The sequence below is a fragment of the Pyrgilauda ruficollis genome, unplaced genomic scaffold (assembly GCF_017590135.1).
Source record: "Pyrgilauda ruficollis isolate IOZ18807 unplaced genomic scaffold, ASM1759013v1 scaffold94, whole genome shotgun sequence".
Lineage (NCBI taxonomy): Eukaryota > Metazoa > Chordata > Aves > Passeriformes > Passeridae > Pyrgilauda > Pyrgilauda ruficollis.
This window is the reverse complement of record NW_024531488.1, coordinates 839337-859669: the sequence shown is the minus strand read 5'-3', so window position 1 is coordinate 859669 and position 20333 is coordinate 839337. Positions and strand designations below refer to the sequence as shown.

At 37.5% G+C, this 20333-nt stretch overlaps 1 protein-coding gene across 11 annotated transcripts in view; it reads right to left on the bottom strand.

Annotated features, from left to right (window-relative positions):
• The window catches only part of TTC37 (tetratricopeptide repeat domain 37), a 48250-nt gene that overhangs the window by 23891 nt on the left and 4026 nt on the right, over positions 1 to 20333 (bottom strand). For 7 of the 11 annotated variants that reach the window (XM_041489492.1, XM_041489495.1, XM_041489490.1 and 4 more), the window contains exons 4-20: positions 19807 to 19898; positions 19107 to 19182; positions 17325 to 17465; positions 15189 to 15287; positions 14984 to 15092; positions 13354 to 13494; positions 11784 to 11885; positions 8841 to 8974; positions 8121 to 8207; positions 7929 to 8032; positions 7691 to 7817; positions 6366 to 6545; positions 5854 to 5978; positions 5149 to 5402; positions 2084 to 2186; positions 1177 to 1353; positions 192 to 336 (exon numbers count right to left, since the gene is read on the bottom strand). In XM_041489492.1, the coding sequence (XP_041345426.1) occupies positions 192 to 336; positions 1177 to 1353; positions 2084 to 2186; positions 5149 to 5402; positions 5854 to 5978; positions 6366 to 6545; positions 7691 to 7817; positions 7929 to 8032; positions 8121 to 8207; positions 8841 to 8974; positions 11784 to 11885; positions 13354 to 13494; positions 14984 to 15092; positions 15189 to 15287; positions 17325 to 17465; positions 19107 to 19182; positions 19807 to 19898 (2196 nt within the window). Of the gene's footprint in view, positions 1 to 191; positions 337 to 1176; positions 1354 to 2083; positions 2187 to 5148; positions 5403 to 5853; positions 5979 to 6365; positions 6546 to 7690; positions 7818 to 7928; positions 8033 to 8120; positions 8208 to 8840; positions 8975 to 11783; positions 11886 to 13353; positions 13495 to 14983; positions 15093 to 15188; positions 15288 to 17324; positions 17466 to 19106; positions 19214 to 19806; positions 19899 to 20333 lie in introns of those variants that run through there. The other 4 variants (XM_041489497.1, XM_041489500.1, XM_041489499.1 and 1 more) reach the window with 4 other exon arrangements.

The following is a 20333-nucleotide window of genomic DNA, read 5'->3' as shown; positions in this document are numbered from 1 at the left end:
GATTGTAATGATAAGGAGAGCAAAAATTATGACCTTATGCACTTACTTATTCAGAGATGTTGGTTTATTCTGTATAAATTCTCTCTATATACAGAGAGATATATTCTGTATATTCTCTCTATATACAGAGAGAGTATGCAGAGAAGCATGAACAACAGTTTTAAGAATGTACTAGGAAATACAGGCAATACCTGCAAAGACTTCTCTAACAGTTCACTGATCTCATTCATGTCAGTGCCCACTGCTGTGAGATGCTCTGCTTGGCGATAATAATTTATTCCAAGATCACACCATATGCTTGGCAAAGACATCAGTTTTAAAGCTCTGCCATAACACCTACAGAAACATGAATCACAGAATCATTATTCCGAGCCTCTACATGAAGAGCAGAAAGCTGAAAAAGCATTCAAAAGAGTGCTTAAAAACCTAAATGAAGCAAACATGCATAAATACAAACAAAACCAGACAAGAACTGAAAGCAAAAAAAAAAAAACAATAATACATTTTCATTCAGACACTTACTGTGTGTCTTAATCTGGTCTAAAGGCAGCCTGTAATGCTCACTGCCACAGGTGTGGTTACGTAGGTGTGCATTAAATCAAAGCTCTGTCAGTTACATTACACATGCTTTTACTTAAAACAAACATCAGTCATTTTTACAGTTCATCAGGCTTCCCCTAGGAAGTACTGGACTTTACAGATCATGGTTGAGATTCACTAGGTCGATGCATTTCCTGCCTTACAGATCCAGCTGAAAAAAGTTTAGAGGGAGTCACAGAACAGCGAATTTCTCACAAGAAATTTTTTACAAGAAAGAGGCATAGACAGAAAGCTGAAAGTGTTATCTTGGACTTCCATTGTCCTGGGAAAATTAGTCAGCAAATACTGCAACCACTGCATTTAAACAGGTGTGATTTGTGGAACAGCAGGAAGAATCTAGTCATGTGCCTGGAGACAGAAAGAAGAGCAGGTGCTGACAGCACTGTGGCAATACAGGAAACATACCCTGAAATAAGTAGTGTAATCTGGAAGAAGCACGAGAATCCATTTATCCAATATGCAGGTATCAACAGATAAGCACGTATTTCATTTTCTACAAATTAAATAGTCTAGAATACTTGAGACTCTACAGAGTCTTAAACAGCAGAGAAGCTCTTAACAATAAAAGAATATTACCTTCCTCCCAGTATGAGAAGCTCATTTTTCTTCAGCACCTGTTTGGTTGCATTTTTACTCAGAAGGGATCCTGGTACTTGAACATTCACTTTGGTTGGTGAAATAACATGCACACTAGTACAGGTATCTCCTAACAGTTTCCAGAGGCAAGATACATCAGGACGGTGCTTTACTGCCCTACAGTTATAAAGAAAACACACATAACACCCACTCAGATACTCCAACATCCTCTTCTGAAAAAAAGTGCCACTTTGAAGAGCTGCACAACCTCAAATGCAATTAATCAGTGAGGTGTTTGATTTAATCCGGTTTCCTCCTATTCAAGCTACAAGCCTAATAGATCAACATTTAAGAAGAAAGAGCAATAAAAACCAACCAAACAAAAACACCCCAACATGTCAGCTGACTACATGCACTCTTGCATTTGTCATATTAAAAGACATTACTCATCTGCAGAAACTTGATGAACTTTCTTCTCTAATGGTAGTTATTCTAACGATTAATTCAGCATATCTCGTATGAAATACAAAACAAAAAGACTGAGAGAAAGAAGAAATTATTTTCCTCATATTATTTCTGGTAGGAATACATTCCTCCCAGATCCATATATCAGCAGGACTACACAAGAGAACTCTGTGTCATTTCACACTTTTTTTAGAATCAAATGACTCTCTACCTTTGAAAAGAAAAAAACTTAAAACTCTGTAACTGCCATTCATTTAAGCAGCCTATGTTTAGAATCTGTTACTCAAATAATTTTTAATAAACACATTCTTACTTCCAGACTAGAAGTTCTAGTCCATTTGATTCAGTCTAACTGAAAAATTTCAAACATTTAACTCTTATTTTTCTGCCTGTCAACCCACAATCCCAGAGGAAAGTAAGGAAGTGAATATTTAGTACCAACCTTGTAAAATATGCAAGGGCCTGCTCTATGTAATCTACAGCCTTCCTATCCAAATAGTTATGAAGGGCTGATCTTGCCAGCATGAGATAACACTCACCAAGTCCTGAAAGTAAGAGAAAATATTCTCTGTGAAAATAAATGCTTTTAAGATATGCTTAAAAGTACAGCGAGGAAAGAGCCTGGAAGCCAGGTCAGCATTTCCGTTTTGCACAAAAGTCTATACCCTGCATACACTGTAACAAAATTGAAAGACACACAATGCTCCCAACAGAGACTTGGCTTTTAATCTATCTTGTGAAGTGTGAACTGTAGAATAATTTAAATATTGAAATAAACCTAATTAATTATAAAAAATAACATTTAAACTTTGGGTTTATCTTCAAATATTAAGTAAACCCCTCCTGAGAAATCTGCATTGTTACATCTTTGACAAATACACCAACTTGCAGTTTGCATATGTCAAAAATCAATCCTGAGAAATAAAAGGAATAAAGAATGTCCGGGTAGGCAAAAGGGAAAGTCTTCAATGAAGAAAACCTGAAGCCAACATTATTCAATCCTATTTATGTAAGAATTTCTTTCATACAGTGTATCGAGTCTGGCTGAGATGGAGTTAACTTGCCCCATACCAACCCTCATTGCAATGCTATGTATTGGTAGCTGGAAAGGTGCTGATAAGACACCAGTATTTTGGCTGCTGATGAACAGTGTTTGAAACAGCATCAAGGCAGTCTACAAAATTCCCTCCTTCAGCATTAGGCTGGGGGTGGTCAAAATCCTGAGAGGAGACACAGACAGGACAGATGACCTAAACTGACCAGAGGAATATTCCATACCACATCACATCTGTTCAGCCATAAAAGCTGAGATAAATGTGGAAGAGATTGCAGGGGGGGCACTTGTTATCACATTTGTTTTCTGAAGCAATTACTAGGCAGACTGAAGTCCTATTTCATGAGAAAGAGCTGCACATCACTGCTCATAGGAAGTACAGAATAAACTTTGTTTTCATTTGCTTCTTCACGTGGCCTTTGCATTTGTTTTATTAAACCGCATTTATTTTGACCCATGAGTTTCTTCAATCTTGTCTTCTGTTCACATCCTGCTGAGAAGGGGAGTGACAGAGCAGCTTTGTGGGCAGCTGATGCCCAGAAAAGGTCAACCCACCACAACTGGAAATAATTCCTACTATGAAAAAGGAACTGCATCATTGGTAAAAATTTCTAACATTTTGGAAATAGTAACTGCTTCGTTTATACATTTGCTGGCACCAGCAGTGATTCTGTCTGGCAGTAAGTCACTGGATATGAGTACCATTCATTCTCAGATTATTTTGGCAGTTCTGAAGCTATCCTCCTCATGCTATTGTAATCCTGCACCTACACCAAAATAGTTTTACAAGAGTCTTTATCTTGGCCCCCCCAGAAGTCCCAAGATCATGAGCTTATCAGATGTCAAGATGCTCTGCAATCAAAAAACAAAATTGATTTCATTCCCTGAAATTACACACAAGATATGCTAGAACAGAAGCAGAATAAGTATTTAGTAGCACAAAATCAAAACATTGAAAAGATGCAGTGAAGTAACACCAGTACAGTTATTCACTCAACTACCAGAGACCATGCTTCCAACAGCTCAACTCAGAAACTGTTCAAATTGATTAGAACAGTTGAAAATGAACACTGATGGGACAGTCGAACTTCAGAGAGTTTTAAGGTCCACAAAATTTACAATATTGGAACAAACATCCTAAGAAGTCTCTAAGAAAGCAAAGGCTGTTTGGAGACTCAAAAAGATTTACGGCTAACAAACCTGAGATTACAATGCGAGCCTTTATGAAAGAAGACTTGGGAGATGTAAGAAAACAGTAAATATAAAGGCAACTATAGGGAGGAATCTTGATACTGTGTACTGAAATACTCAAAACATTTTAATTCTAGTAACACTGTCAACGGTTACTTACAGACACTGAAAAAACCATATCCCAGTGTTTTCATATCCCACAGGTCTATACAGCACCTTTGCAAACTGCTGCTGCAGTCAGCTTTTTCCTTCTTGCCCAACAGCTAGTAAAACTGCCTAAATACAATACACGCAAACTCCATTATGGAGCTTTTGCCATTCCACTTTAGTCTGGAAAACATTAGTGGAGTTATACCGGAGGAGGTAGGTAAGTCAACCCCACTGTAACTTCTTCAGATTAAAAAACCACTGTTGCAATAATAACCCAACATTTCTGAATTAACTCTTCCAATAATCAGTTTAGATTCATCCAGAAACCAGAAGGCCTTACATACAGTGAAAAACTAATCACAAATTCAAACTAGCATCAAGCAGCAAACAGCACCTGCTTCAGACTGGTATATGGAGTGAGAATTATTGAAGACTAAGTGGCAGGAAGAATGCAATTACTCATTTTTAATAGAAATTTTATACACTCCCTGCGTTGTATAACTTCAGAATCACAGTTCTATAATAAAGAAGTTCTAATTTCCCCACTTTTCTCTACTCCTACCTATATCCTGAAGGTCTATACCCCTGCCACCTGTAACGCTTGTGAGACCTCTTGGGATCCACTGCTATTTTTCACTACTTGAAAAAGCTCAGAGGAGTCTGAATCACTAGACTAGAAGTGAGGAATGCATGGTCAGAAGCAGAAGAAAATCAGCATAAGCCCACCTCTTTGAAATGGCAGTCTGATTTCATTGCTGTTGAGCCAGTGTTTTACTGCTTAGGTAAAATTGCAGCACTGTTAGATGGCTTCCTCCATGTATCTTCAAGTCTCCTACTCATTTGGCCTGGTAGCCACATAGGATGAACTACTTTTCATACTTACTTGAAAGAGAAATAATCACTCACATTCATCATGATTTAAGAGTTTTTCAGGTATTTGTAATACTACAAACTAACTTTCATGCGAGGGACCTCATGGCCCTACATACCAAACACAACTCCAACCTTCCATACAAGAAAACCTCAATACACCAGAAATTCTCCCAGAAGACTGAAACACTACAGTGTGTAAAGAGAGGAAAAGCGAACACTTTCAAATTTAGACATACTACCTTTCAGTGCAGGCACATAGTCTTCTGTCTTCTTTAATATTTGTTGATAGGTAGCTATAGCATTTTCATATTTGCCTAGAATCTGCTCAAGTGCTGCAGCTCTGTAAATGCTGTACACAAGCCCTGGGTTCAGCTCACTTGCTTTCCTGAAGGATTTCAGAGCTGTTGAGTAGCTTCCTCTGTTGAAGTAAGCCTCCCCTAGAGACTCCCAGCAGTTGGAATCCTTTGGATCAGCCCTGAGAGCTGCCTGCAAACTGAAGATATCAAGACACACATTTATTTAAATGAAACATGATACAACTGAACATAAATTATTTCCTTTTATTGTATATGCTCAGGACACTAATTTTGCATTATATACTCAGCAGAACACAAATTCATGATTAGATAGAACTTTTAAACAAAGCATAGTAGGTTTTTCTTCTTCAGAGGGCACTACACAATTTTAGGAATTGTATCTCACCCTGGCTATTCAGCGCTATAGCATCTTGTCTGTGCCTGTCACCAGGCTTGTTACTACAAAACACTGCTATGTTAACAAGACTACATTCTGTGAATTCTAGAACTGAAGAGAATTGAAGAGAGACTTTCTCAGATCAATTTCCCTTTGTTAAGTACAAACTTATTTTGAAAACTTGCTATGAGCAAAGACTATTTCATTGGGATTTGTAGAAAAGGATTTAAACCAACCACCGGTTGTCTTACTCAGCCACTGCTTGTGACGGTTGACCAGTTCTCAAGTAGTAAAGTCCACGATGAAGCCAGGCCCATTTTGCTGTACCAGGTCTTGCTTTTTCAGTTACCTCATTCAGGATTGACAGAGCAGTATCCTAACAAAGCAATACATGTCAAGTTAGTAAACAAAAAACATTTTAAAATATTCTTATAACTTTCTATGCTCTTCTCAAAGCAGCAAAGTGAAGGATGGAAAAAAGAAGTTACACAAGGTAAATAAAGAAAACCCCCAACTTTCTCCTTAAGTCCCCTACAAAAAAAAAAATCCTTTATCTATATCACACATGATGACTCTAATGTAATGCTTGGTTCTCCCACCCTTCTCCTAGAATAAATTTAATTTGGAATGGGAATATAAAACTGAAGCAAGCCCAACTAGAAAAGCTGCTAAACGATGACAGAACATTTATCTTCTGATTAACAGGAGGATTAATAGAAGAACAACAAATCAGCAGCAATCTGACATTCTGAATGTACAATACCATGTCTCCAAGTTCCACACTTAAGCTGACAGCTGCTGTTCCAGATTCTTCATCTGTCTCATCCAGTTCAAAAGCCTTTTTATAGCAACCACGAGCTCTGCTTTTGTCTCCAGCAATGTCTCTGTAGTAGTTACCTAGATAACAAAAGGCACTTCCCAAGTAGCTGTCCAATTTTGCAGCCTATAAGGAAATACCAACACAACATCAGACAGCATTCTAAAGGATTATACTCATAGACAGGTTCAGTGATAACTACTTGTTCAGCCTCTACTTATCATATTTTTAAGCCCCTTCTGTGATATATTTGAGCTGTCAAACTTTATTTTAAAATTGCGCAGATTACTTGAGCTTTAAATATCTGAAAAATCTGCTACAAATCTCATGACACAAAACATTTTGTACTCAAAGTACTAAAATAGTTGTGCTAGGAGAAAGTAAATCTTTATGACATGTCAAAATTTTAATGTTCTACTCTGTTTCAATCATTATGTTCATACTCTTACCATATAACACCAGAATTAACTCCAGCCATGTCTAAAGTTTCAGTTCCTTCTTAGATGCATTTGGCAGATTTGCTTATAGTTAGGAAACTGACAGCCTCCAAGCAGCAGGAAACAGTTTTGTCAATAATAATAAAGATTGCATAAAATGGTTTAGAACCAAAAGAACTGTTCGACTACATTTGCCACTACACTTAGCTGTTATTAAAGTGCAAACAGCAGGCAATGATTTCAGTTCTCGATACCTATCGTGAAGTAACATGGTGAGTTTATACTGCCTAGAATTTTATTTTGTATAATTCCAAGTTACTAATACAGATGCCAAACTAAAGCTTTTGGATTCATGTTATGATCTATGTTCAGAGAAAAAGCCACAATTACCAAAGATGAGGAAAAGCATATAAGTTATGGGGCTTTACCAACTTACATCCTTGGACAGACAATGCAACCCTAACACTATTCTCAACTTTTTTCCCTCGTGTTTTACACATCCCCCTCCCCCCTTTCAAAAGGTCTTCAAAAACATATGCAGCATATCTAGAGGTCTCTACTTTCCAACCCCCAAGGTGAGGAAATCACCATTAAGTTTTGCCAATTCAAAGGCCTAAAGAATTAGTAGAAAAGAGGAAAACAAAAGCAGGGAGATTCAAGGTAACTGCACAGCTCCCTGCAATGCCTTTTTGCACAGCAGAACCTAGTTTGCAGGCTCTGGAGGTTCATACATAGTAACAAGGAGAATATTCGAGTCTCTCAGTATATTTTCCATATTTGGCTTCTGATGTAGGAAAACACTAACTCTACCTCAACAGTTAAAGCAGTCTTTACCTTCAAGAACTGAGTGAGTGCTTTTCCTTTGTCTTTTTTTGTCTCATCGCCCATGAACCAGTATGTGAGCCCCAGGTACTGATGATACTCTGCAGTTCCAGCCTTTCTTTCAATAGCATTTAGAAAACTAAAGAAAATGAACACACGTCAGATCAGACAAATTCCCAAAAGCTGCAAACCACTATATTTTACTGTCCCATAACACTTCCCTGTTAGAGGAAAGAAAACAAAAGTCTACCTTTTTTCTGCCTGCTCATAGTTCTTTTGGGAATAATGGATGAAACCCTCTAGAGCAGAGGCCTCAGCCAGATCAGGGTGGGACAAGAGAAGCTCTTGTGAAACCTGCAAAAGGATGTCATTTTTCCCCAGTTACTTCCTCTGTGAAACCAAGAATTGTACTTAGCTCACAGGCATGACAAAAAGCACTAACCTTTGAAGCTTGATCCATTAAACCTTTGTTTAGATAAGCCCGACCCCTGAGAGCTGAAATCACTGGATCACCGCTTCCATCTACAATCTAGAACTCCAATAAACACAATTAATTTATTCCCCACATTAAGAAGTCAAAGTTGTCAAAAGCAGATAGACTGCATGAAGATGAAGACAAGAAAGCATTTAGAAGTTTTCTCTATTACCCCTGAGAAGATTTAGAATAATTCTGATGAAGAGCAAGTAGAAGACTGTAAGGACAAAGGTGCAGAAATATGAAGAAGAACAAAGAATGAAACTGTGTGACAAAAACAAGGGGAAGCAACTTCTGCCAAAGCTTAACCATTCAATCTTAAAGTAACTTGTTTTTCTTCATGACTAATGACAAGTGAGTGTCATGGATGGACATGGGAGATTATAACATGAATTCAAATTAAGATGGGTAACAGCATAGAACTTAGCAAGAAATCAGCAACAGTGAGCAAGACAAAGTCAAAAGTGACAGCTTCCAAAATTAGAATTGCAAATGAAAAAGAGCTGCAGCAAAGCCTGAAAAAGCAGGGACAGAAGACGTGTTTGAATTACACCACAGCTGGTAGGAATGGTCTAAACCACAAAGTTGAAAGGAGGCCAGGGTAGAAATACTTAGCTCAAGTACAGAAAGATAAGAGCACTTTTTAATATTTAAAAAAACCCAAAACATTTTCGTCAATAAAAATACCTGCTCAAGTGCTTTAATGGCTTCGTCTGCAGCATCAGCATCAGCTATTTTAATCAAAGTCTCTGCTTTCAGCTGAAAGGCAAGGTTCTTCCACTGAAGATTAGGACCCTCAGGAGTTCCAAGAGCTTCAAGAGCTGTTGACAAGAAGAACCTTTCATCAAGTAAAATGAGAAAAGAAAAAGTACACAGAGCAGCACTCTTCCAAATATTTTTAAAACCTTGTTAACTACATTTTTTCTGTCTAATAGAACACCATTCAGACTGTTCTCCCCCATAAATAAGAAATTGTCCCATAAGATTTCTATTCATTCAAGTTTAACAATTAAGTCAATTCTAGGAGGTCATCTCAGATGCATGGATACTGACTGCTTTCTAGCTGCTTACCTTATAAATTAAGTACTATCATTTTTCTCATTAGAGTTCTAAATAAAAAAATGACCTTTCAATAGACAAGTTGTTCTGCATTTCAGTGTTCAAATAAAAGAATACTACTGAAAACAGGGATTTCCCTTGATGCCTATACAAAAGTTACTTTGTACCCCTTAGTGCAGTTGATTAATTTTCAAATAAACAGTATCATCTTACCTCAGAGATGGAAGGCACCTCTGTTGAGGATCACCTTTCTCCAAAGGCAAGAACTTCCTACATAACTAAATTAATTGTATTTATTTATTTTTTGTACAAAGAGTTGCTGTCTCATTTGATACAGCCACTGAGATAGGACAAGTAAAAAGCAATGTTTCCCCAGAATTGTCTCCAACTTTCTACACATGTTTTGGATTCAAGAAAAATTTCTGCATCAGCAGCATCTTTCAGTAAGGAACTTAACTTCTTGCATTGAAAAACAAAACTTGTTTTTGTTTGCTCTGATCTTAACATTTTAGTTGCATTTGGCACTAGCCAGACCTCACGTACAACAACAAAACACTCCATCTTTATTTATATTCCACATCATTTGCATCTTCACAGAGTTCAAAATTATCTCTTCTGCAGGCTGTAAAAGGACTTGACAGGTTATTTACTTGTTCTCATATGCTGCATTTTTTAACCCATGTGAACAACCTCACTTCCAGTCTATTAACTTCTACTCTTATTTTCTTTTTGAAATGGGGTAGATAGTTACCAAAACTACACACAGATTTTATTATGCTCCTGAAGTTCTTAAAGACACTGTCTGCTTATGGTATGTTTTACTTCTCTGAAGTTGCTAATATTTGACTTGCCTGTAAAGCATAGCAGGGGAAAAAAACAGTCCTATTTTTTCATACCAAATGAGGACCTTCTGCACTTTTCTTCAAAGAGAGTGCAGGGTAGCTTTGTAAGAACACTTCAGCCCACAACTCTATCATTCCACATTTAAAATAATGAATAAAATTCTATAGTCTTAACACTCAGTTATGCACTCTGTTAATCGCCTCAAAGTTTTGCAGTCTACTTTGTATAGCAGCAAACTATAACCCTATTATTCAGCATTCATAAACAGCAGAGATATTAGGGAAAATGTCAGGGACACCTCCTTCCAGCCTAAAAACAGACATAATTACTATACTGTGCTCTGCCTTTTAACTTAAAGCAAAAAACCCCAACACTCAATGTACAACACTCAATGTAACTTTGCTTCTTAATCCAAGGCTACTCATTTCCTTAACAGTCATGTAAGGGATCTTGCCAATTACCATCTGGAAACCTCCTTTATTTATGAGCTCATAAGCTCCTTGAAGGAGTTCTAAATTAGCAACTTAAAAAAGGCTCTCTACTGCAAAGTGTTTTTCTACATAAATTCTTTAACTCCATTGTTTCAGTTTACACTATTACAACCACTAAATATACCAGACCTGTCAGTGTTTTCCCTGAACTTTCCTTTATAAAATTCAGAGCCATGCTACCTACTTCCAAGTATTTGGGTGCCAAAACAGTTTCAACAAGCAATTATGGAAACCCCTTAAAACTTCAGCATTTTCATCTCAGTCAATTCCTAAATTGGTATCTCATAGTTCCTTAATGCTATGTTTCCTTGTCTTGTTTTACACATGCTGCTATTAACACTGTAACATAGACAATTTGTTAGATCAATCTGAAAAAGAAGGGTCACAGTACCAAGTTACCCTGAGATCTTCCATACTGAACACATATGGGAAAAGAATTTCCTTATTTTCCTTCTTTCTCCAATAAATGTCCTTTTTACCTATTTTGTTCAGTTTTCATTTTTCCCCCACCCAAGTTTACAGGTCTTTTGAATTCCCCTCACCAGCAAGTACTTTCCCTTGATTTCCCATGATTGTTTGGCCAGGTCTGTCTGGCCACTTTTACTTCTTCCAGTCTTTCTTAGAAATTTTTCACTGCATTTCTCCCTGCCACAAAAGACATCCACTTCAGCTGCCTCTTCATTTATAACCACTAGAGAGTGGCCCTCTGGTTCAGCTGAGATATGCATCACTAGACCGCAATAATTGCCCTCACTGCCAGCTAGCACAGATGAAGTTTTACACTCAGTGAGTTTCTTTAGATGCAGCTGTACTATGCCTCCTTTTTTGCATTTTACCTTAACTTGATTAAAAATTTGTTTTTCAGGTTGAAATATGATTATCTACCAGGCTAAATATTTGTGACACCTACCCTGCGGTTTCAGACAATCTGTCACTTGCCAACATTGGTCAACCACCAGCAGAAGCAGCACAGCAGAACACATAAACCTTCTAAATATTAACCATCAGACAGCTTTCTGGATCCACTTAACCAAGTATTTTCTCTGTTCCTGAGACTAAGCACCATAAGGCGCTTTTCACCTCTCATAAACCAAGAGAGGTAGCACAAGCTTGAGACTGCAAAAAGCAAGGGACTGTGACTACTGCTAACTCAGACCTACCACACAAAGGCCACATTGGCTGGACTACATAAAGCAGTGCAGCACTGCAACTGCTCTTTAAACTAGCAGGCAGTCACCTTGATTGCAGGACAAGACAGCGTTCCTGTGTTCATGGATTCTCATCTGTGCCTCTGCTAGATAATACCATGCTGCTGGACACTGGTTAGTCTTCTGCAAACCTAGTAAGAGTTTAAAAAAGACACTTTAAAAAGTTGCTCAGATTTGCAAATACACTGTAGCTAGTAGATACATTATTTCCATATAATGTCATCAAAAACATATTATCCATCAGATAGTAAGACTTGCCATAGTTTTTTTCAGTCTAATTTTAGACTGTTTTGGACATAGAAGCCACCATGCAACAAGGCAAAAACCAGAAAGCATGTAAGTTAGGGTTAATTTTTGCATATAACATTACATATAGTGAAACTTTCTGGTGAACCTGCCTTAATTAAAGACTCACTAATAAAACTGGATTTCTGTCTTCTGATGTATAACTACTAAGTAATGCCTGGAAGCCTCAATGCCTAAGATGCAAACACATGGCTTGGTGTAAGACGTTATTTTCAAACTCTCTACATTTATGCATTACACAAAGAGCCTCCTCTTTGCGTTCTCTCTGCTGTAAGCAAAGTCTATGTGTAAAAGTAAAACCAGAAAAACAATTTAATATTAATTAAAATAAAATACTATCTTTTGTCAAAACAAGCAATGGCCATTTAAGCCAGAAGAATTGTTTTTCAAGGAATAACTTTTCCTCTTCATGTGCTCTTAGGCACATGAAACTTTTATTTCATATTTTAGGCAAGATGTTGTTTCGCTGTAGAATATTCCACAATTCCATTTCAGAAACATTCTTATTCTAAATCTAGAAGGATTGGATGCAGGACATCACAGCATAGTCTGACTGACTCATGAATGCTTACATCCCAGTTATTTACCCAGTTTCCACTGTTAGCTGCCACAGCAGCAAAGTGAGGGTGGGCAGTCTCATTTTCCAACTAGTATACTTATGAGTATTTTGGAAAGAGCTTTGCCATTTCAATACAGGCAAGTTAATTTACAAATGAGTAAGCCAAGTCTTAAGCAAATACGGTTACTGTAGAACAACAACAAAAAAGAAAAAAACTCTTAGAGTATTTCTCCCTAAATACTCATTGTGAGTCTTAACCCAATTTAAAATGAAGTAACTTCAGAGAAAAAGTTACTCTGTTGTTCAGGTAAGTTGTTGTTCAGTTACTCTTGTTAAGGTAGAGAAATGCAGTGACCCTACTGGAGAGTCTGCATTACATTTTACTTCATAAATTTCACATTCCTTCATTTACTGCTATTGGTCCAGTTAGTGTTTCATATGGTTATTTCCCCAATAACAGTAGGATTAAAAACAGTTTACCTTAAAACACTACAGAGCTTACTATAATACAAAGGAAAGGCTTCAGAGATGTTATACTTAAAGCTATATTTAAAACATTTCAACACAATCAGACAAAGTGTTCAGCATTCTTTTAAAATCTAGCTGGTGTTAGCATTCTACTACACAAACTACTACACAAGTGTAAGATTCCCTAAATTTTCAACATAAGCTGGTGTTCAAGTTACAACTACTCACATCTCGTATTACCTTCAGTAATATCACATATCATTTACCTTCAGTAAGACTCTTAACAGCCTCCTTGTATTTATTTTCTTTGAGGCATTTTATACCAAATCCAATGATGCCTGGACCGCTGCTTGCATCTATCTCCAAAAGTCTAGAGAAACAGTGCAGGGCCTTTTCCGACAAAGTACCTGGTTTCAGAAAAAGACATGGTTTTGTAGGGTTTTAAATGAAAAAAATAATTGCAACAGCTTACCTTATCTATGTAAATGATCATTACCCTTTTGAGTTCAAAGTGATTTTCCCAAGGCTCTACACACTTATCATCCACTATCCCACAAAAAAACCCCAAAACCCAAGAAGCAATCTAAATACTCAGTACTGTGACCACAAAATCAACTGACAGTCTGAAACCTGAATAACCACTTTTGCTAAATTACTCCAGGTATACTTCCTTTATTAATAAATATTAATTAATAAATAATATTAAATATTGTTAAGAATAATAGGCTTTTCACGTATGTTCAGCTGAAAGCCCACATGCCAAAATCTGTCACAAATAAATCAAAATAATTTCCTTCCAGAAGAGACATTGCACACCTACAAATTTGCTGTGAGATAAACTTGTTGAAACTACCTTGCTGTGAAACCACATAATTTAATGCTTTTGCTTGATGCCACTAACTTTTGATGCTTATGTTTCGCTGTGATTGTAGACTTGTCATTATTTACAAGAATTTTGTGACTTGTAGCAAAAACCTTCAAACTATTATTTTCCTTAAGAAATCAATGATTCATGTGGCATAACTGTTGCTTTCATCTGCATCTGCTAAAGGTGACTTTACAACGCATTTAAATTAACAAGGCTATGAGAAATGCAGGACATGAAGGATTAAAACACATGACTCAGATATAAACAAACAGCCTTTCTAAAACATAAGCAGCATCCTACTCCCTCCAAGAAGCTTGTAGGACGGTGAGATATTGCCAGAGTGTTAGTATACCAGAACTGTGCTAACCTTCTCCTTTGAAAATTAGTTTCTGCCCGTTTCCCCAAAATGTAAAGCATTTTCCAACACTTTACGAATTGAGAGTCTGGGCCTCATTTGTCTTCATACTTTCAAAACAAGGTGAAAAATTCTCACTTGCTGTATTTTGCTATCATATTCTATTTCTTCAAAACAGGAAATGACCTTTTTCTACCTAAGCTGAAAGTTATTTCTAGAGGGGTTTTTTTCTGACTTGGTTTCCTTGCTTTAAAAAGAAACAAAATCAACTTTTGATGCCTTAAACAACAAAATGAAAAGCTAAAATCTAACAATTACCTTTGAAAATGATGAAAATGTGTCCAACACTATTGCAATGTTGTTCAGTAAATGACTCAAAATAGTAATGCATAGTTTCAGATCCCTGCACTTCTGAACAAACCAGGTTCTTCTGGCTTCAAAGAGCTGGACTTCACTTACAGCAAGTTTTTGTCACTTATGGTCACGACTCAGTTACAGGGCAAGGAAATGACAAGTCATAGGACCAAACACTTTATTTCCAGAAACATAATACAGAAGTAAAGAATGTACTTGTACACTCCTTGTGAAAGGTAAAAGCTTGTAAACAGATTGCCACAAAATCAACTATTTAAAAAATTTAAACCCCAGAAATGCCTAAATCCATCCTACTCACCTGACTGAACAAAGTGCAAGCAGAGTACTTCCAAAGGGTAAGTCATAGTAGGGTACAAAGCCATCATATCATGACAGGTCTTTTCCAACCTAGCTACTTCATGAGGAAACTTGAAAGGAAAAGAGTAAACAGTTATTTATGTGAATTCTCAGATGTGAAATAATACGTCTATTTTCTTACTAGAAAGACACTAACATAACCTTACTTTGGACAAGCACTGTATGAAGTCTTTGTAAAGATTTTGGTGGTCTTCACCAGGAACAGTGTCAGCAGAGTCCAGCGCATGCTCAAATGCAGTCAAAAGCTGAAATAACAAAAAATCAGGAGTGCAAAAAAAATTATTTTAGGGAAATGTCATCTTCATAGAATAGAATATTTCAGCTGGAAGGAACATAAAACAATCACCTAGTCTACATGCCTCAGCACTTCAGAGCTGACCAAAAGCTAAAGCGTTATTAAGAACATTGACCAAATGCCTCTTGAGTGCTGATAGATTTGGGACATCAACTGACTTTCTAGGAAGGCTGTTTCAATGTCTGACCACCCTTCTGGTAAAGAAATGATGCCACATGTCAAGTCCTGTAAAGCCACCCCACACATTCCATCACTAGATGCCAGAAAGAATAGCTCAGCGTCTCCTTTTCCACTTCCCCTACTCAGGAAGCTGCAGACAGTATAGGGCACCCCTCCTCTCCTCCAAACTGGGAAAACCCAAAGTTATCTGCTCCTTAGAGGACATGCTCTCCAGCACTTCCATATTAAAGTGGATAGTTACGTGTTATTACCTAGATCCTACTTATAAAGTTTACACTAGTGCTATGAACAGAGAAAGAGAAAGACATGAAGCAAGTTTCCTATCATGAAGCAGCACTCAGCAACTAAAGCATCTAAATTGTCTAGTACAAGATGAAGCAATAATATGATGCCACAAAACATAAGATGGTACAAGGAAGGTAAAATTTTTAAGAACATAGATTGCTCTTCAAACCTAACCCCAGTTTAAAGAAGGAAATTAGGTTACTATCCAGTAAGGTTAGCTGTCAGCCTCTCTCTCCACTCTGGTCTAGAAATCTAGAAGTCTAGTCTAGTCTTTTTTTCTTGACTCTTTGGGGAACACAGGCACCAGAGTACAGGCTTACAAACAAGCATGCTAAACATAAAGTTGTACACAGCTTGTCACTAGAGAAATACTGAACTGTGTTGCCTTCAGGTCCACAGCCTTCCAGATTCAGGTGCTTTACTCAAAACTGCAGTAAGATGTAGATTTGCATGTGAAACCCTTTCCTGAGGTTTATGCTATTTTAGTATTTTGAAGTAATTTTTTCTTTTCGAAAAAGAAAGCAGTGCTGCTTGCAGCACCTCTTTTCTACACTACCTTGAAGTCAAAGCCTTTGCCTTCTCAAAAGCAGAGATCCAGATTAAATTTTCTACCATCTGAAATAACTTCAATTTGTATTTTCTCCTTTCTGAAACACTGCTATCAAGTGGACTGGAGATGATAAATTTCCACTTTTCATGTTGAAGGAGGTTCATCTTGCAAGAAGAGATAAATCAGATAAAACAAAATTAACTTTGTTCACAGAGAACACAGGATGAGTATGACTCATGATCATTCTGTTTGGTTTCAATCAGCTTTGACACTTTCCTAAGAAGTTAAAGCTTAATATCTAGAGGAGAAAAGAAAATTTGAACCAAAACATTTCTACCTAGGAAAAAGAATAGGTACAAAGAAATGGAAAAACCTCATAAATCCATCTCTTCCTACTTGGATGAAGCAGGGGGAAGTTTGCTGTTTTGAAGAACATCTGTATTGGTTTTGTGTGGCAAAGTTTTGCTAGTGGGAGGCTAAGTGGGGTGGGTTCTGTGAGAAGCTGCTAGAAACCTTCCTCATGTCCAACACAGTTGATGCAGCTGGCTTCAAGGCAGACATGCTTGGCTGAGGTCAAGAGCATCAGCAATGCTGGGAGCGCCTCTGGGATAACAGATTCAAGAAGGAGAAGAAACCAGTGCAACAGCAATTATAAGCAGAGAGAGGAGTGACAATACGTGAGAGCAGGAAAAGGACTTGTGCTGGAGCAATCTGCTAGTGAAGGACTACACCCTGTAGAACAAACCATGCCAGAACAATCTGTGAAGAACTTAGGTGACTCATTACAACTAAGGCTCATCTCAGGCTTCTGCACAGTTGCTGTTTCTGTCAGAAGGTAAAACTGCCCAACTTTTCCTCAGAAGTTTAGTACCTCTGAACATTGAGACAGTCAACTCAGACAAACAGGCTGCAATTACTAGTTGCACTGGACATATACATGTACATAGCTGAACAAGGAGTGAGAAACATTACCAACTGCCCAGTCTTATTGTCCTGGTTCCTGGTACTGTCTTTCAGTAACTGGATCATCTTCTTCCAAAGCTGATGAAGTTCTGCCTTTTCTGCACCGTCCTCCTGTTTCATCCTTATTAGTTTCTGCCAAGTTTCAGCCACCTGTCAGGAACAAATGACCCATGCTGATTACTCTTTAAAGAGTTGAAAGACCAATATAAGTAGTCAACTTGTTACCAAAATTCACTGAAAACTGGGTAAATAAACTCCTTAATACCAATGCAGCTTTAAGAAACTGGCATTATTTACTGGGTAAGGGATGCACGGGGAACTGCTCCACCTGGCGTGCATTCCGATTCTCTGCAAGTGCGCTGCTTATACACAGTCACCACACCCATATTATAATCACTTACTACCTTAAATCCCTCCCCTGGTTCAGCCTTTTATACTCTTGTTTAGGCAGCATCTGCATTCCTAAGCCAGATGACCACCCGTTATCTTCCCTTTGTCCTTGCTCAGAAAGCAGGTCCTGCACACCCTGTTTCTTTGCCAAAAGCACACAGACACAGTAGAACTCCTCATTCTTGGGTTACCCCTTTGGTATCAAACTCGATCACTCTAAGGCAGACAACACAGTAACATCTACAGTAACATCTACAGTAACCCAGATTTATCTGCTTTCTAATCAGAATAAACAGCAAATCCCAAAACATTGTGTGGAACCCCTCTACCTTCCAAGGTACAGTAAGTAAGCTAGAGAACATCAAGAGTATATGAATTCTGATTCTGGTTCCTGAAGGAAACCAACAGTAAAAGTAGACCTAAATATCTAGAGCACTACAAACAGAAAGAGAACAAAAGCAGCAGTCCACACTGAAATTCCAGTATGTAAAAGCCAACAGAAATGGAAAGAAAAAGTAGGGCCTTGAAGGCTAACTTCAGTTTCTTGTTCCATACAGATTATGCCTTCATATGCTAAACTATCAGCATTAAATTTAGTTTAAGAAGCTGGTATACAATGAGGCTTTGGAGTGAACTGATAGCCTTCAGCCTCATGCTCTGTACTATGTACATTTTTCATGTTCCATTGCTGGAGGAGAGGTGGGAAGATGACATGGAGTACAATCATGAACCACCATGTAAGAAAACAGCCTTTTTCAAAGAGCAAAGTGAACAGCTTAACTCCAAAATACACATTCTGTAACAGTATTATAGAGACTGCAGGAAACATTACTGTTGAACCACACAGGCATTTAACAACTCCACCTCGTTGAACTGACTAGAGTCACAATGATTTCTGCAAAGCTTGCGTTGCTCTGAGGATGTTTTTCATGTCCTTATCCTTGTGTTGGGAATGCAGTACAGAAGACACATGCAACTGAGTTCAGGCTGTGTATATATCCTACCTTACCCTCTAGAATGAAGATTCAGGCTAGGAAGGGATCACCCCACCAGTGAAAGGCTCATCGGACACCCAGCACTGGCCAAGCCAGGCAAAGGACACCTGACTTACACATACTGCATTTAATATCATTTTTGACTTCTAGAAATACAACAGAAGAATGATATTCTGCCCCTTCAGTCTCAATATTAACAGTCTTTACCAGTTCTGTCAGTTTAATAGACTGCATCTAAGTCTCACCCAGTGGAAAAGACAAAATACAGTTAAAATCAGTTCCTCCTGGTTGTGGTCCACAAGGATATCTTAAATGGTCTGTGGACCATAACAGTGGAATTGCTTGATGAAAAGTAATTAGATCAAACAGAAACTATTGTTAAAAGTAAAAAAAGTGCTTGACCTACCTCTAAATATTTCTTTTCTTGATGGTATAGTTCCACAAGCTTGTTACATACATCACACCATTTCTGCTTGTCACCACTAGAAAGGAAGAAAATCCCCCCAAAACAAGCTACATTTTTCATATAACAGTGTAATGTTTTTCAAATTCTGACAAATAATTTTCAGTAAGTTCAGTTAAACTAGTATTTAGAATATATACTAAAAATTGCCCTGTAAGTTTTACTCACTGCTGCTCTGAACAAAACAAAAAAAAATACTTTTAGGGACTTTTCCATCAGTTTTCAAAATAAGAGAACAACCAAACACTCCAGTCAGCTGTAGTGACAGTTGAGCTAGATTTGTTTAGAACTGTGCGTCTACAAATTGGATGACACATATTCTGTGATCTTAAAGCAGTGAAAAATAAGCCTTCTTATTAATGCAGGCAATGACCTATCAGAGAAAAATGCTTCAAGGCAGTGAGTTTAGACAGGAATAGCATAACATGGAATTCCCTAAACTACTAGCCTCAAGTAAAAGTAAGCTAAGAGAGTTTTTGCTCTACCAAAAAGAACAGGAAAAAGCAGAGAAAACTTTAGCAAAAGGGCTGAACTAGTGATGTGGGAAGGCTTTAAAAACCCAGAGTCTACATTGTATACCACCAATGGCATTCACTGAACTAGAAACCTTAAGACTGAGTTTATGGCATTCAATATGCTTTACCTTTCATAAAGTTCCAAGAGTTTTTGGTAAACATCTGCTAAGTCTCCTTTGACATCTGTTTGGTTGGGTTTCTCATACAAATTTGCTAATCCCTTAAGAAAAAAAAAAAAAAAACCAACAAAAAAAAGTAAAGGAAGCAAGATTTGATGACAATACTTATGTTATATGAGAATGCTACGTGCTCTGTATACAAAAAAAATCCACTGGGAATTCCCTTCAATAGGGTAAAGTGTTAAGGCAGTAATCACTGTGCAGAATTTTGCACAGCCCACTCAATCTATTTATATTAAATGAAAAGCTTTCTTCACTTTCTTAACTAGTAACAACAATTTTTTTGAAACTTGTATCTATTACTTGATCTGGTCTGCACAAAAGACAATATAAAACTTCACTAGGCCTTATGACTGTATATGTAATACACAAAAGATATAATAATATATATATATACACACACCCCCAAGTAATGTATCAAGAAAGCCAACCTAATTGCAAAAGTGAGGAAACTTCAACATACACTGAATTCAGGC